The sequence below is a fragment of the Lissotriton vulgaris genome, chromosome 12 (genome assembly GCF_964263255.1).
Source record: "Lissotriton vulgaris chromosome 12, aLisVul1.2, whole genome shotgun sequence".
Taxonomy (NCBI): Eukaryota; Metazoa; Chordata; class Amphibia; order Caudata; family Salamandridae; genus Lissotriton; species Lissotriton vulgaris.
The window spans coordinates 509,100,105-509,115,013 of NC_141700.1; the positions used below are offsets into that span (position 1 = coordinate 509,100,105).

Here is a 14,909-nt window from a genome sequence, read left to right on the forward strand (position 1 = left end):
AGGAAAGTAACAATGTAGGATCTTGGTAGGATGCATAATCACTGTGGACCCAGGTTTTACCTCACTCTGCCATAATCCACAATGCCATAGTTCTTTCTCTTTGCACAATTCTTTTTTAACCTTAGCTTGCAAGCTTCCACAATATCCATATTTTTAAATTCCATAATAGTATATAGGGAAAGCCACTGGCAGAGTCCACTATTCTGAGATCCACATTAATATTTGTTTTCCTTATGGATCCCGTGTCAGACCTGGTTGTAATTTAGACATTGACTTTACAGCTTTGTAAGATTCATGACATTGATGATGAATTGTGGAGATAAGTTCTGTGACCGACAATTCGGCAAGTTACTTGGTCCCAAACAGCAAGGTGAACTGCACTTTACCTCACTAGTTAGTAATAATATTATTTCCCAGTGGCAGCCAAAGATTCATGACAGGTAGCCAGGTCCTCGGTTGCAGGAGCTGCTATGTGAGAGTAAAAAGGCAACCTATATTTATAAAAGTATGTATGGTTGTAGCGCCTTCTAAAACAGAGGTCCCAACTACAGAGTCCAACACGATAAATAACCTGGGCGAAAACGCAACGAACATGGACTTTCCGACTATTTTTCTGTAATTGCCATTTTCCAAAATGCTGCAGATATCACCTTGCTTAATGCCAACATCTGAAGAAGGTGGGAAAAAGGGACATAAGCACCATATGCCATATGGACACTAACAGATCTTCACCTTGTGTTGTGTAACCAGCTTCATCATCTTAGAAGCCTGTGGAAAACACACACCTCAAAATCGTCAACATTAGTTTTGTTGAGGGATACACTGTTGATGAGGAGCTCACCACCTCCACTGTCAATGAAAAAGAAACATCTGTTGTCGATGACTGTCCCATCAGAGACCCCGTCAACCTGATTCTGGCAAATTCTGGTCTGTCGACAGGCACCCTTTCCAGCATGGTTACTCCTCTTCCTGTGAACCAGAATCACCTCAGAATTTTTATAATTATCCTTGTTACAGAGAAAGGGAGGAAATGCTGGGTAATAGAGCCCACAACGACTGTCTCTGTGAACTTTATTTGAGGGGATATGAAGATCACCAGGACCTTCCAAATGATTCAGTGCCAGTTTACCTGCTCAAAAACTTACATCTATTGACCGACTACTATACCTTATTTCTGACGAAACCACCAGCATATCTTTCATATCAGCCTCCACCAACGCCTCAAAGCATCCCTCCTCCACTGACAGCCAGGCCTCACCTACACCATCTGCAGCCAGCTGAGGTGCCACAAATCTTGTTTGTCACCCCAAGGCCCTAGACTCAAATCTTACTAGCACACATCTGCAGAACCCATCAGGTTCATAGATCGAATTTCTTCTTGTGCATGATACTGCGTGTCTTAAAGCTTATCCGCTGCTCAATCGGTAGCCAGTGAAGACGATGGAGAAGGTTGGAGGCGTGACTGAACTTCCGTATAGCAAAGATAGCACCTGCTGCCGCGTTCTGGACTCGTTGCAAGCACCTCATCACCGATTTGTTAGACCCAAGGAGGAGAGCGTTGCAATTGTCCAGACAGGCCAGGATAGACGCCTGAACAATCAGCTGGCGTGTTTGAGCATCAAAGAGACCCAGAACTGGTCTCAGACCATGGAGTATCCCAAAACATTTTCCGGCCACTGTTTTAGCATGCGTTTCAAAGTTCAGATCTTTATCTAATAGGATGCCCAAGTTTTTTACCATGGTTTTAGGGTCCGGGGGTTGCCAAGTGTCAGAGACCACCAGTCATTAGTCCACTGATGGGAATCTTTGCCCACTAAGAGGATTTCTGACTTGGAAGAGTTCAATTGCAAACAATTATTAGTCATCCATTCCGCAATAGAGGAAATATCCTCTTTAAATTTTTGTTTGTCTTGGGTGGGGTTGTTGGAGAGGGTGAACACCAGTTGGGTGTCATCGGCATATGACACCAGGGACATTACTCTAGCTTTGGCTAATCTGGCCAAAGGGCTCACATAAATATTTTAAGAGCGTGGGGCTTAGAGTGGAGCCCGGAGGGACCCCTCATCGAAGTGTGTGGGTTTGGGAGACAAAAGGGGGAGCTGTCACTTGGAACGTTCGTTCCGAAAGGAAAAAGGCAAACCAAGCAAGTGCCGTATTTCCTATTCCAATTTCCTCCAAGTGTTGGAGTAATATTTCATGTGACACTGTGTCAAATGCTGCGCTTAGATCATGCAGCACCAGGACAGATGTGCTGCCTGCATCCAGCGCGGATTTGAGGTGTTCAGCCACCGTTAACAGGGCCGACTCTGTACTATACCGGGAACGGAAGCCATTCTATGAATTGTCAAGGATGTTATTTGCATGCATTGTGAGATGTAGTGGCCCGTATCTTGCCTGCAGTCCCAGATGACCTTTGGGCCAACCTCCAGCAAATAATTCATGATGGCCAAGACGCTGCGAAATACGTGATCGGGTGAGGCCTGGCCACTTCAGAAAGTGTGGGTAGGACACTTTATACCAGTGTGGTGCTTCTGCACCACGCTTATTTAAGATCCATGGACTTCTTGAGTGAAGTTCAGCAGTCCCTTATGGGCATCCCTTTTATGCCACCCATCTCTTTATAGACAATGTGGACTGCGCATTAGAGCATGTTAAGGAAGTAAGGCAACAGCCGGCTTTTTGGGCATAGCACCACGAGCGTTGCAGTTTACCTAGCAGTGTCAACCCTTTCGGGGTTCGGAAAAGGCTTACAGCAGATGCCATGACCGGGGAGTCTGCAAAGAGCATCCTGACCCCAAGTGGCAACGAACTACAGTCTCTTCAGACTCTCCTTCCACCACCGCTGCAAGACCCCTTTAGTTTGTCCTCAGTGGCACACGGTCATCCATATAGAGGTGGATACGTTGTTACCTCTGCGCAACAAATAGGGGATAGTGCAGTCGTGGATCCTGTGCAAGGAGGCTCTGTGCCTCTGGAACTGACTGAGTCATCAGGGCATTTTCCTGGTTGTACAACACCTGGTAGGATCTTTAAATGCCATCAAACTCAGTCAGCATTGCCTAATGGATCACAAATGTGGCTGCCCTCATAGGTGCCACATGGATTCTTCCAAAAAGGGGGAAACCCTGGCTCCATCACCACCACGAGAACGTGCAATGTCCAAGCATGTTTATGCTGAATTTCCCTAGGCAGTTTGTGCTCTGAGATACCTTCCAGCTCGACTGGACCTTGGGACTCCTGTATGCCTGCCTGCCTCTACCTCTTCTGCCGAAAGTTCTGAGGAATCAGGGTCAACCAGGCCCAGGTCATTGTAGCGCTCTTGATTGGGCAAGAAGAATGTGGTACCCAGAACTTCTGGTCTTGACCATCCAGTTGCCTCTTAAGGACATTTTTCTGTCAAAACAGTAGGGCAGGGTCCTGTATCCAAACCTGTACAACATATGCCTCCATTCTTGAAGATTGAGTAATGACAATTGACAGCTTTTGATCTCCCTCCCAAGGTAGTAAATGTTATTCTGGCAGCCAGCTGTCCCTCCACCAGGTTCATGTGGTACATTGGGAGCAGTTTATTGTTTGGTGTTTTTCTCTGTATGTCCAACTCTTACAATCACAGTTGTTTGATGTTCTTCTGTTTTTCCTTGTCTGTATTGTTATCCTGATCTGCCTTTGCATGTTTTCATGATCAACCATCTTTATTTTTAAATCACCTGCTGTGCTGTTTAAAAAAACAAAAACAAATGGCTGATCCATGTGTCCTTGCGATAACCCTTTGTGATGTCCATTGGGACCTCCATATAGTGCTCACTTTTTATGTGCACCCCATTCGAGCCAATACACAGTTATCCTCTCGGGTAATTTACATTTAAAACGGTGTTTCTCATTGCAATCACGTCAGCCTAAGTGAGGTGCAAACAATTTCTGTTTAGCAGCAGTGCACCACCACCTTTTCGAACAAGCTAGTGCTCAGGACCTTGGTAACATTCTTCCAGAAAGTGGTAACACCTTTCCATATTGGCCAATCGATCACCCTGATAACGTTCTTCACTCCTTCACATCCATCCAGGGAGGAAAAGGGACTCCATCGCCTAGATCGGAAGAGAGATCTGAGACCACTATCTGGCAGCTCTTTTTGGGTTTCTCTGTGGTGAAAAACTGATGAGCAGTGCAGAAAGAACGATTTCCAGTTAGAATGTGGTTTTTATTAAGATTTGCTATTGTGTGAATAAGAAAGAGCCCCGTAAGGCCTTCAGGCTCATTACACCAGAGCTAAAGCTGCTAAAAGCACGTTGGCACTTGGAGTGACTGTTTTGGACATGGGTCAGTTCATGCATTCACAAAGCACTACTGCCTGGAAAGCCAAGTTCTTTCCCCCTTCTGTTCTGCTGACGCGGAGCAGAACGACGCCACCTACCGGCACACTAGCTGAAAAATCTCAGATCCTGGGGGTACTCACAAGGGGAGGAATCAATGGTTTGATCTACAACTCACCAGAAAGAGGGTTACCAAAGGTAAAAAATGTATTCCTTATTCTCTCAGGTGCTTTTGTAAAGATACCATGGGACTCCCAGCTTAACGACGGAGAATGATTAAAGCATGTAAATCTATGAAAGGTACCAAAACTGGAGAACAGTTACAAGGAATTTTTTCTTACATGACAGACTTAAACCTTCTTTGTTTTCTTATTTCAACAATGTCTACTTTTTTCCACAGTATGCTTTACATGTTTACAATGAGGTAATGAGTGTTGGACAGAAGTATGGAATTCGTAACGCTGGATATTATGCATTGCGCAGCCTACGCATCGAAAAGTTCTTTGCATTCTGGGGCCAAGACCTGGATGCCTTCACCACCCCACTGGAGTGTGGCCGTGAATTCAGGGTTAAACTTGACAAGGTTAGTACCTTCTTTTCCAAATAATTGTCCAGTTAACAATTTTGATCACGCGTACCCCTGTTGTTCTTCACATCTTTTCCTACATACTTCCCCACCTGCTTTTAAGTTATGCCTTTTCCTTAATCATCATCTTTTCTCTGGCATTTTTGGAGTCATTTATTGTATCCTACCATAGCAATCTGGTAATAGCTGTATCCTCAGAGTGGTGTAGTACTTCTGTGGACAAAGGCTGGACATGCAACATGATGGGATTGTACTAATGGGGAAATATCATCCAGCACCAACATGTGCCTATAAACATTGCACGGGCTCTCCATTTCTTATGCCTCTGCACCCTAAAAATTCCAATCCGTTTTTGCAATTTGAAAAAAAAAAAATTATTAGCAAAAAAGGTCAGTGCCTCATACAGCCCCACAGCAACCAAAACTACTCATACACGTTTCACATTAACCACTATTACAGTCTAAAACCCCTGTACCATCCATCACAAACACTTTTAAGAAAAACGCACCAAATTTCCAATACTAATAGCAAAAGGTGGAAAGTAGAGAAAGGGCAAATTGGAATGTTGGGGGAAAATAATATAAAATTGCAGCACTCAGATTTGTATAAAAGTCTACTGAATATCCACTGCACCCCTCTGATCACGAACACACCCAGGAACTTTGAACTGGTTTGAGCGGAGCCACAGGACAGAGGCAATCAAACAATGAAGGCGTATTGCGCTCTCCAAGGTCGAGCCATTTGTAATTTTCTCTAAAAAAAAATCTGGCAGCTTCCTTGTTTGGCAAAGCCTAAGTCCTGTTCCCATTCTCCACTTACAACTTTACTGGGATGGGATCTACAGACACCGAAAGGCCCATAAACAAACGCTCCCTACAAATCTCCGGGAACTGTTTTCTTTGAACTAAGTCTCCATAGCGAACTATGGAAGCTGTAGAATTGAGTTCCCATCTACCTACTTGTTGCATTTTATCGTAGATGTGATTTTCAAAATGGCACTTGGCCCATCCATGTAACCCAGTATCATTGTAATGGTGACACATGCTCAATGGATGACATGAGCCACATAGAAGAGTTCCAAAACTTTTCTTTCGGCAGGGAATATTTAGAATGAGTAGGAGGAGTCAGATATTCTGTGAAAAAATAATGCAGCACCTTATTGTTGTTCCAGACAGTATCTATAAGATAAAATCGTAATACTCTAATGTTTTTAGCCCTTGTTGTGACTTCCTGCTTTTCAGCTTTGCTCTCAAGCAACTACATACCGACTGATGCACCTTGTTGGAAAGATGGTTAGTCTGCTGCTTTCTTAGACATTGCATCTCCTGCTAGATGCGGTCCCAGAATAGTCTCACTAATAGCACACTGGCATAAGGAGTTTCCTCTGTCCTGTGCCTACCATCTTGTTTGCTCCACAGCTCCCAAAACGTTCAGCTCCTTCCACTTCTTTATTGTCGCTGACTTCAAATGCTGTGCTCTTTTAAGTAGTACCAGCCACCACTAGTTACTCTGCTGATGGGTCATATTTCATGGACTTACAAGAACCTCAAAAAAGAGAAAAAGGTATCATAAACTCAAGGAGAAGCAGAAATGTTACTCTTCTCCATGGCTGCCCTCTACGCTTATTTGCAAGCTATGCAAAAAAAATTATCTGGAATCTTAGTGGTTCCCAGTTGTGAATTTGTTTCTGACTACATATTGTCTGCTCCGGGCAGAAATTGGTGCGACCAGGTAATGTGGCCTAAGCCACCAGCAACTTGTAGTGCAGGAGCTAACAACTGCCTTCATTCTGAATCTCGAAGAAACCTATTGTGGGTGTAAAGTCGGGAGGGGCCAGACTCAAGTGGAGTGCGGCACAGGATGGGCCGTATGTCACAAAAAGTTCAGCAGAAGGAGACAGACAACCGTAAGGGCAGTGCACGCATGTAGTAATGCATCATGATTATCACTGTCCCAACTAGATTATGGGTTTCTCGTCCTTCTGAAAGCTCTGCAACACGTGGAGAAATCAGGAACCCGAGAGCTGGGCTTGGTTTTTATTCGAACGCTGAGTGAAACACCCCCTTGCTACTTCTTCTTCTATACTATCTGGGCATCCGAGTTTGGGGGGACATTATGTGAGTGTGTGTGTTTGTTCTGCTCTACTGCACCTGGCAGTGGGACAGTAGCATACCAGTCAGCCAATCTCCTCCCCCTGCTCTCCAGAGCCAGTTGGATCTCACTCTAATTGCCCTGTCTCCTAAGTCATGGTGTGTAGGATCTTGGCGTTTTTTCTGTCACAAGATCTTCATCAATATTCATAAGCATTTAATGTTTCCAGCCATATGAGGGATGAGCTCAGAACATTTTTATAATAGTAATACATCTTTCTGTACTAAGCGAAAAAGAATACCAATGGAAAGTCAAAATGTGTTTATTTGTCGTCTTTTAAAACCTCTGTACAAGAAAAACCCCAAAGTTCCCTTCTTAAAATGTGGTTTTACCACTCAAGTCCAAACCACATTTTCATTTTACATGAGAGCAAATTGAAAGAAGTTAATTCCATACAAATACAACCTGTAATAGGGGAAAATACTTCATTTTCACTTTAAGGTTGGATAAGGACAACTAGAAGCACAGCATGCAACGTAGTGACAATGACTCATTGAATTTTTCGAGCTCTGTGAGAAGGACTGCAGAACACAAGACTTCCTTTTTAGGTCGAGCAGACCTACCCTCAATGCGTGAGCATTGAAGGTGTCTGCTTCAGACCTATTGTGGCCCGTATTTAGGAATGTGGACAGCTATCAGACTTACGCTTTCACATTGTCAGATTTCACCTCGGGAGCGCGCGTCTGAGCTGCGCTTGCGCAGACTAACTCGCTTCCCTCTCACGCATTAACGGCACAGACACAGCCATCCCCCACCCCTCTGCATGCACGCACGCACGCGCACACATACACACGCTGCCGCCCCCACACCCCACCCACACACACACATACACGCAGACAGGCACAACACACGCAGGCACATACAAGCGCGCGCACCCCCCTCTTACAAACCCGCACACACACACACTCCCAACCCCGCTCACCGGGCACAAGCAGGGCTTCCATCACTGGGGGGGCGGGCACCGTCAAAGTGCCCCGACGCCCCCCCTCACCGGCTCCTCTCGTCCTGTCCCTCCGTGTCAGACCAGACTCCGCAGCCCGCTCCGTTGTTTCTCCGCCCCTTCAGTGCGTGTCACGCCTCTCCTTTCTCCCGGACGGAAATCCCTTTTTGCGTGTCAGGCCTCGTTTTCGAAACTGAACTGTCCCGCAACAGTGTGTATAATATCGGCAGTCGTTCTGCGCACTTGGTATTGCGGTCCTCGGCATTTGCAACCTTACACCCTATTATGTGTCTGTTATGGTTGCTCATTATATGTGTATGTGTTATGTATAAAAATCAGATTCCCCGAAAATAAGCAACGTTGCATTTTTTATACTGCTGGCCACGTCCATTATATAGAGCCTCTGTCAACCCTCCGGATATTACAGACATTTTTTCATTACCCTGTCCACGCCGGTAGGAGTCGCCTGCATCCACGCATGTGACCCTTTTACAGACTTGCATGACACTATTGTTTGGTACTTTCCAGATACGCAGAGAGCACTGTACCTGCTGGAGCAGTACTGGTCTAAGTTGAACCAGACTGAAGACAGTGGAGGGCAGAGAGACACTAAACAGCGAGATGCTGCTAGCATTGAATCTCTCCTCCAGCACAGACACCGGCATCGCGCCTGTAAAGCACCTAGAGGAAACGTGGAGGAGAGGGGCACTACTACATTTGCGGGACATTGCATTTCAGTCCAGTGATGTGGGAATATGCACCGTAATGAGTCTGTCTAACCTTCGATGTTTGGCACTTAGCAGGGCTGCAAAGAACATGTTAGGAAAAAATAAGGTGCCTTCTAAATGCAATGAAATCACTTGCTTAAACACGCAGAAGCGTCTCAACTTAGTAAATCAGAATACATGCTATCTATTGAAAGGGAAAGTTTTAATTTTACTACGATTGACCTCATTCATAAAATTATCTGTGCTCTTTCTTTGATATATCCTAAATTCATGAAACTGCATAATTTCCTGTTAAAAAATCCTACTTAATTATGCTGGTTAAACTCTGGAATAATAGCTTCCTCTTTGCAAACAATTTAGAGCGAGAAAATATGATACATTAATTAACCTTTTGCTCATCAGAAAGGTGACGTAAGATCACGTTGTGTAAGGGCTCATTCATCTACGTGTATCCCATTAGGTTTTCGTATGCAGAATGACCTGCAAACTACACATTTTGGCCAATATCTCACAGTTTCCTCACATTTCAGTGCAGGGAAAGTTCTGAAAACGGCCAGGAACCATATAAGTACTACCACCCAGCCTTCCCAGGTTTTTTACACAGTGTATTGAGTTGGAGCGGCTCAGGAGGCTGGAAGCCAAAAGGTGGATTGAATGTAAAAGCCATTGCTATTTGTGATATCAATACATGTAAGTCACGTAAATACAACACAGATTGCATTACAAATGCTACAGGTGTCACATTTGCCAAAGTTCAAACTATTGGCATTGCAAGTGACAAAGCTATTTATTTCGCTATTTTCAAAACCAACACATAAACAAAAAATGTGTCATTTACAATACCAATAGCTCAAACTTTCCTAATGCGAGACCTATTGCATTGCAAATGCTTGTTATATATTTTTACTGACATTCTAATTTCAACCAATTTTTTTATATATTTTATGACGTTTCAATACTTTCTGTATTTCTATGAATAACTTGGTAAAATGTAGGTTTTTATATTCGCTGTAGATTTTCTATCGCATCTTCCCTACCCAGGCAGTCTTTACTTTCTAACAGGTGTTCAACAGAGTGGAAGTCCATGAAGACTTTTGTCAAGAGCTGTCTACTTGTTTTTCTACATTTTTCTAATTTTCAGTTTGTGAAATGACGTTTTTTTTTCCTTGTTTGGTGCTGCGAATTTCAACGTAAAATGTACAGCTACTGCTGGACAGATGATATTAATCCAGTGCAATGGCATTGGTCCCCATGCTAATTTGAGGGTCAGCACACCAAATCCGATATGGAGGGGTTTACCCAAACCTTTGCATTTCTTATCACATCTCTGATATCTAGGTATGGTCACTTAGACCGTATCTTGGTATCAGAGGGCCCTCAGACGGACCCTTCCTTTTTTGTTGCATACGTGATTGTTGAGGCAGACAACATCAAGAGAAACATATGGTGTACAGACACTACCGCAGTCATACCTATATGGCCTGTTGGATGTCTTTTAGGAGCATGCTAGACATTCAAAGAAGATTCAGTGTTGTAGAAGACGCTCAACTGTGTGCCGTACCTTTAAGGACTCCCTTGAAATATAAGGGGATACTGTAGCCCTCATCTTTAAGACTCCTAATGTTGAATTGCAATTACATCATCAAGAAATAGTTTATTAAGTTGAGTGACCTTTTCCTAGGCTCCCTCTTTATTCTGGTTGACCATCTTAAAGTTTTAACTCAGTTGATTGAGTTGACTGGAACATGTATGTGGTTGAATTCCAATATGTTGACTAAACTGCCATTAGTCTGATGTGCCTAACCACTCCAACTCCACTAGCCATCACTAAACACCATCTGTTTATTAGACTGTGTCCTCCCTACCCATAGGATCTCAAAGTGCCAGAAGTGTAAAAATTAAACAAACTGTCCCCCAATTGTACTAGCTGTGTTAAGCCTGTGTGCTGGTAGGTGCCTAATTATAACCCAGCGTACACACACCAGAGAGGGCAACTCAGTTGTCTCTGAGGAGAAGGGTAAGCATATGCTATTACCAGAAAAAAAAATCCTGAAGGAATTATTACAGCAGTTTTGATTACTATACAGTAGGTCAATGGATCGAATTAACCTTTCTTATTATTGTTTAAGAAAACGTTTTGGCAGTAATGGTTTAAGTTAATGAAAGCATATTTTTGGGTCATTACTAGAGCGAAACATTAAATAAGTTTAATCAATAATTACGTTTTTTCAATACCAGTATCGCAAGTATGCATTAATACATATTTTTTTCAATACTAAAATGACCATATATTTCTAATTGCATCCAAGTAAAGCGGGTCATATATTTATATATACACAAACAAGGGTGTTTGTACCTACAATTTTGATGTTTGTCTGAATATCCTTGAATTGTGCAACAACAAGTCAACCTATGTGAAAAGTCTAGATTCTTGAACATGCATAGAATTCACAGGTTGATGTGAAGAAACTGATGATATTGCGGTCTCCCTTAGGAGTAAATCTGCAAGCCCACCTTCAGGGCAATAGTATAGAGATAAAAATGTAAAAAGGCAAAATGCATCAGACATTAAGAGATGGGAAATTATAGTGTATTGTGCACAGAAGTGTGCACAACCAAGATGTGTTACAAAATACATGCCACCACTAAGTTAACCAATGGCTAGGTCAATACTGGACTAAGTGATCTTGAAAGATAAAAGATGACAAGCGAAAAAATTGTGTGTACGTCCAATTGCGTGACTCTTACCATGTGTATGACTGATAATTTAAGAAGAAAAAGCTCCTTGGGATCAGATGCTGTCACATATGATATAAAGATGTGAACATCCAAATACCAATAAGTTGCCTGTATGAGAATGTGAATCCCCCATTTTTGTCATCGCTCTAATATGTTGCCACTTATAGATATTCATAATCTATTTTTATCACCAGTGTTTTACCACGTATACCACAATAATTAATTGTTTTTTGTTTGTATTCAGCTATATTTGAGACTTAGTCTATACAGTGTCTGTCATTCTAAGATGGTGACTTCATTCCTTACTGTTTTCCAAACACCCAGAGCTCACAACGGACCTCTTGGTTTTTCGAGAACCATGTCTTATTCTCACCTTTTTGAACCATTCATATATTTGCATCCTTCTTCTTTTATCTATAACCTTTTGTTGACCACGAAAACCATGTCTTGAGTTATCTATTAATGATGCTAGGCTCATAGAATGTCTGCCTTTCCAAGTTGGCGACTCAGTTCTTTGCTGTTTTCTGGTCCCCCATGCCCCTGATATACTTCAGAATTTGTGGGGAATCTTGTTTTATTTGTATCCCGATGAACCGCTTAGTCATAAGTCTTCCACATTGCAGTCAGGTGCGTTTTTTACTTGGCTCCCAATTCTGGTAAGTTCTGCTGGCATTAGCGACCTGTTTTTCCTCATTCTTTATTTCAAATGTGCCTTTCTCAGATGTACCATTATATTTTGGGGGGGGGCGAATGATACTGTACTTTTCTAGGATTTAAATGCCCTAATTTAAGTAATTCAATATCACTAAGCCTCGCACCGCCATTAATGATCTCTTCTGTCTGTTTACTGTTGAGCATTCTAAAATACTTACTTACTTTTATTTAATTGATCGTGTAGATATTCTTATTAATAGATCTTAGTCCTTAGAAATCTATAAAAAATTACTTTTCTCTCTGTATCTATTTGAGACACCAATTGCAAAGAGGGTTACAAAACCATGTACAGTCAACAATTTTCTTAACTCTGACATTCCGGCCTTTTTAGATCTCACGTAGACAATGAATGTGCTGTCGCTTTGAGACCTATTGTATACACTCTGTGGACTTAAAGCCCACCCATTGCTTTTCATTTCTTCATCCAATCATCCTTTGGAAATGCTTGCTTGCATGTGCTCAGTCTTTCGTAACTGTCCCTCCTTTTTGTCTCTTGATCCCTCCCACAGCGCATGGCCCAATTACGTGTAGCCCTACACATTTGTGCTTTTATGTCACTATTTTTTTCTTTCCTTTCTACACGTGTTTCTGGAAGCTACCCATTGTTTCTTACTATTTTATTGGTAATGCTTTCAAACTTCATGTAATTTGAGTTTAGTTTTGTAACTGCAAGCCTACTCTGTGGTTGGTAAACTTTTGTGTAAAGGTTTATTTACTTTTGCTTTGAAGGCAGGGAGATTTAGTTATTTGCTCAGAATCAGAGGATGTTGAACCAACTCTAAACTCAAACCTGGTTCTGTAGCTCCCAAGTCGGCAGCTCCGACCTTTTCATTCTTTCCCCTAAGAGATAGGATTTACAATTAAAGAGCCTCTCTTAGTGGGACTTGTTAAAATAATGATTGCTTTTCAATTCATCTGTTTTGGCTACATGCAAGATTTTTTTCCAGGTACCGAGGCTAAACTCCATTTATGCACACAAGCATAATTCTCAGCCCCTTCAGCTAATTTATGAAAGACCCAATGTGCATGCAAAGCAGCTGCATTTCCTTTATCATTATTCTTCAATGGGGTGGTGGAGCCGTGGAGTAGCACAGTGTGAGGTCAATTTTATTTGTACAGTCAGATATGATTTTAAACAAAAATATCCGATCTACGCAACTTTATCCATGCAACCTTCTGAAAAAAATCAAGCGCCATTAAACAGTTGCATTTCCTCTGTTTATTAGTTTCCGAAGGCTGCCGGAGACAACAGATAGCACCGTGTGAGGCCACCTTGCACATAAGGGGAACATTTACTTGCAGCGCAGCGAAAAGTGTGCCTAAAACCATCTACTGTAATACCCTTAATTATATTTTGCTTATTTAATTTTTGGTTTTAGCCTCCTAGAGCAGAGGGGTTTGTGAAACCACAACTGTCTTCGTCAAAGGAGGACCCAATCCCTTCTGCAGTTTGTTTTCAGGAATGTTTTTAGAGACAGCTTTAATTTGTCTAAAGAGAAATGATCATATAACATTTGAAAAGAACAAATTATTATGGAATAGATTGAAATGTTTGTTTAAGGTAAACCCTATATTACTTAGCAAGATAAAATAAACTGTAACCGCAAAATTTTGTAATTACGTTCTTGGTTGAATAGCAAGCAAATCTATTATATGACCAGTTACTTTTGATTATTTTTTTAAATACCATGCTTAAAGGTAGGTTAGATGTTATGCCAACTAAAACAAATGTTTTGTATATCTGAAACACATGGAGTTTACTACAGGAATGACGATCTTGGTTGCATTCCTTCTTTTCCACTTTTTACCTAATTACGGGTCCATATGGGAAACCAGCCTGCTAACCAGACACGGTCTTTGATTACTCAGCCTCGTCACAGCAGGGCTGACTCCACACTGTAGCACCCACAACATGAATACAGAGGTGTGAGCACTTAATCGTAAAGTGTGCTTAAAGTAGACAAAAGGCTTGCTGCCACACAGCGGTCTTCTTCAACTTCCTGCTCCACCCCTCTTCACAAATTGCAATATCATAAGACTGTGTTTTGGGAAATGTAATCTGCGCCTTCTAGACAAATTTGTTGCAGTTGTAAAGGGGGAGATGTTCACCTCTATGCAGTCACCGCACTGTTTTCATCTTTCATCCTTCAGTTAATTTAAGAGAGATGAAATTTAGTTTCTCTGCCTTTATTTTACTTAACTTTGCCAGATCTTCTCACAAGTATACCCTACAACGGTACCGAAAAACACACACAATTGGTTGGCTAACTGCCTAATGGCTTTGTGTTACACATGGAATGGCAGTATCTCATAAAGCGATAGAATGCACACCTTGTTTTTCCTCACACATGGAATGGCAGGCATTTCTATTTTACAACCGCAAGTGTCCGTGAAAGCATCGCAGATACCTTTGTTTTGTGACGGATTCTTTACAATACAAACAAAGCTTGCTTCGGCATATGGTGTATGGGGATGTGTTTAAACATCGATCACTTTTCAATTTGTCTGCTCTGTGTACATGACATGCACGTTTTCTCAAAATTACGGTTCGTAGTTAGCTTTGTTTACCAGGCAGCGTGTGACTGCTTTTTGCTACTACAAAGGATGCTTCTGAGTATGTTGTATCAGGACATGTTTAAACAGTGATTGCTTTTTGATTTGTCTGCCTTGGGGACATTCATGTTTTACCTAAAGTAGGCATTGTAGTTACCTTTGTTTATACAGACAGCGCATTAAGGCTT

General features: G+C 42.1%; 1 protein-coding gene across 2 annotated transcripts in view; it reads left to right on the plus strand.

The window, feature by feature from the left end:
- PDPR (pyruvate dehydrogenase phosphatase regulatory subunit) overlaps positions 1 to 14,909 on the plus strand; it is an 811,642-nt gene that overhangs the window by 780,371 nt on the left and 16,362 nt on the right. For both annotated transcript variants that reach the window (XM_086945269.1, XM_086945270.1), the window contains exon 17: positions 4,711 to 4,893. In XM_086945269.1, coding sequence (XP_086801395.1) covers positions 4,711 to 4,893 — 183 coding nt within the window. The remainder of the gene's footprint in view (positions 1 to 4,710; positions 4,894 to 14,909) is intronic.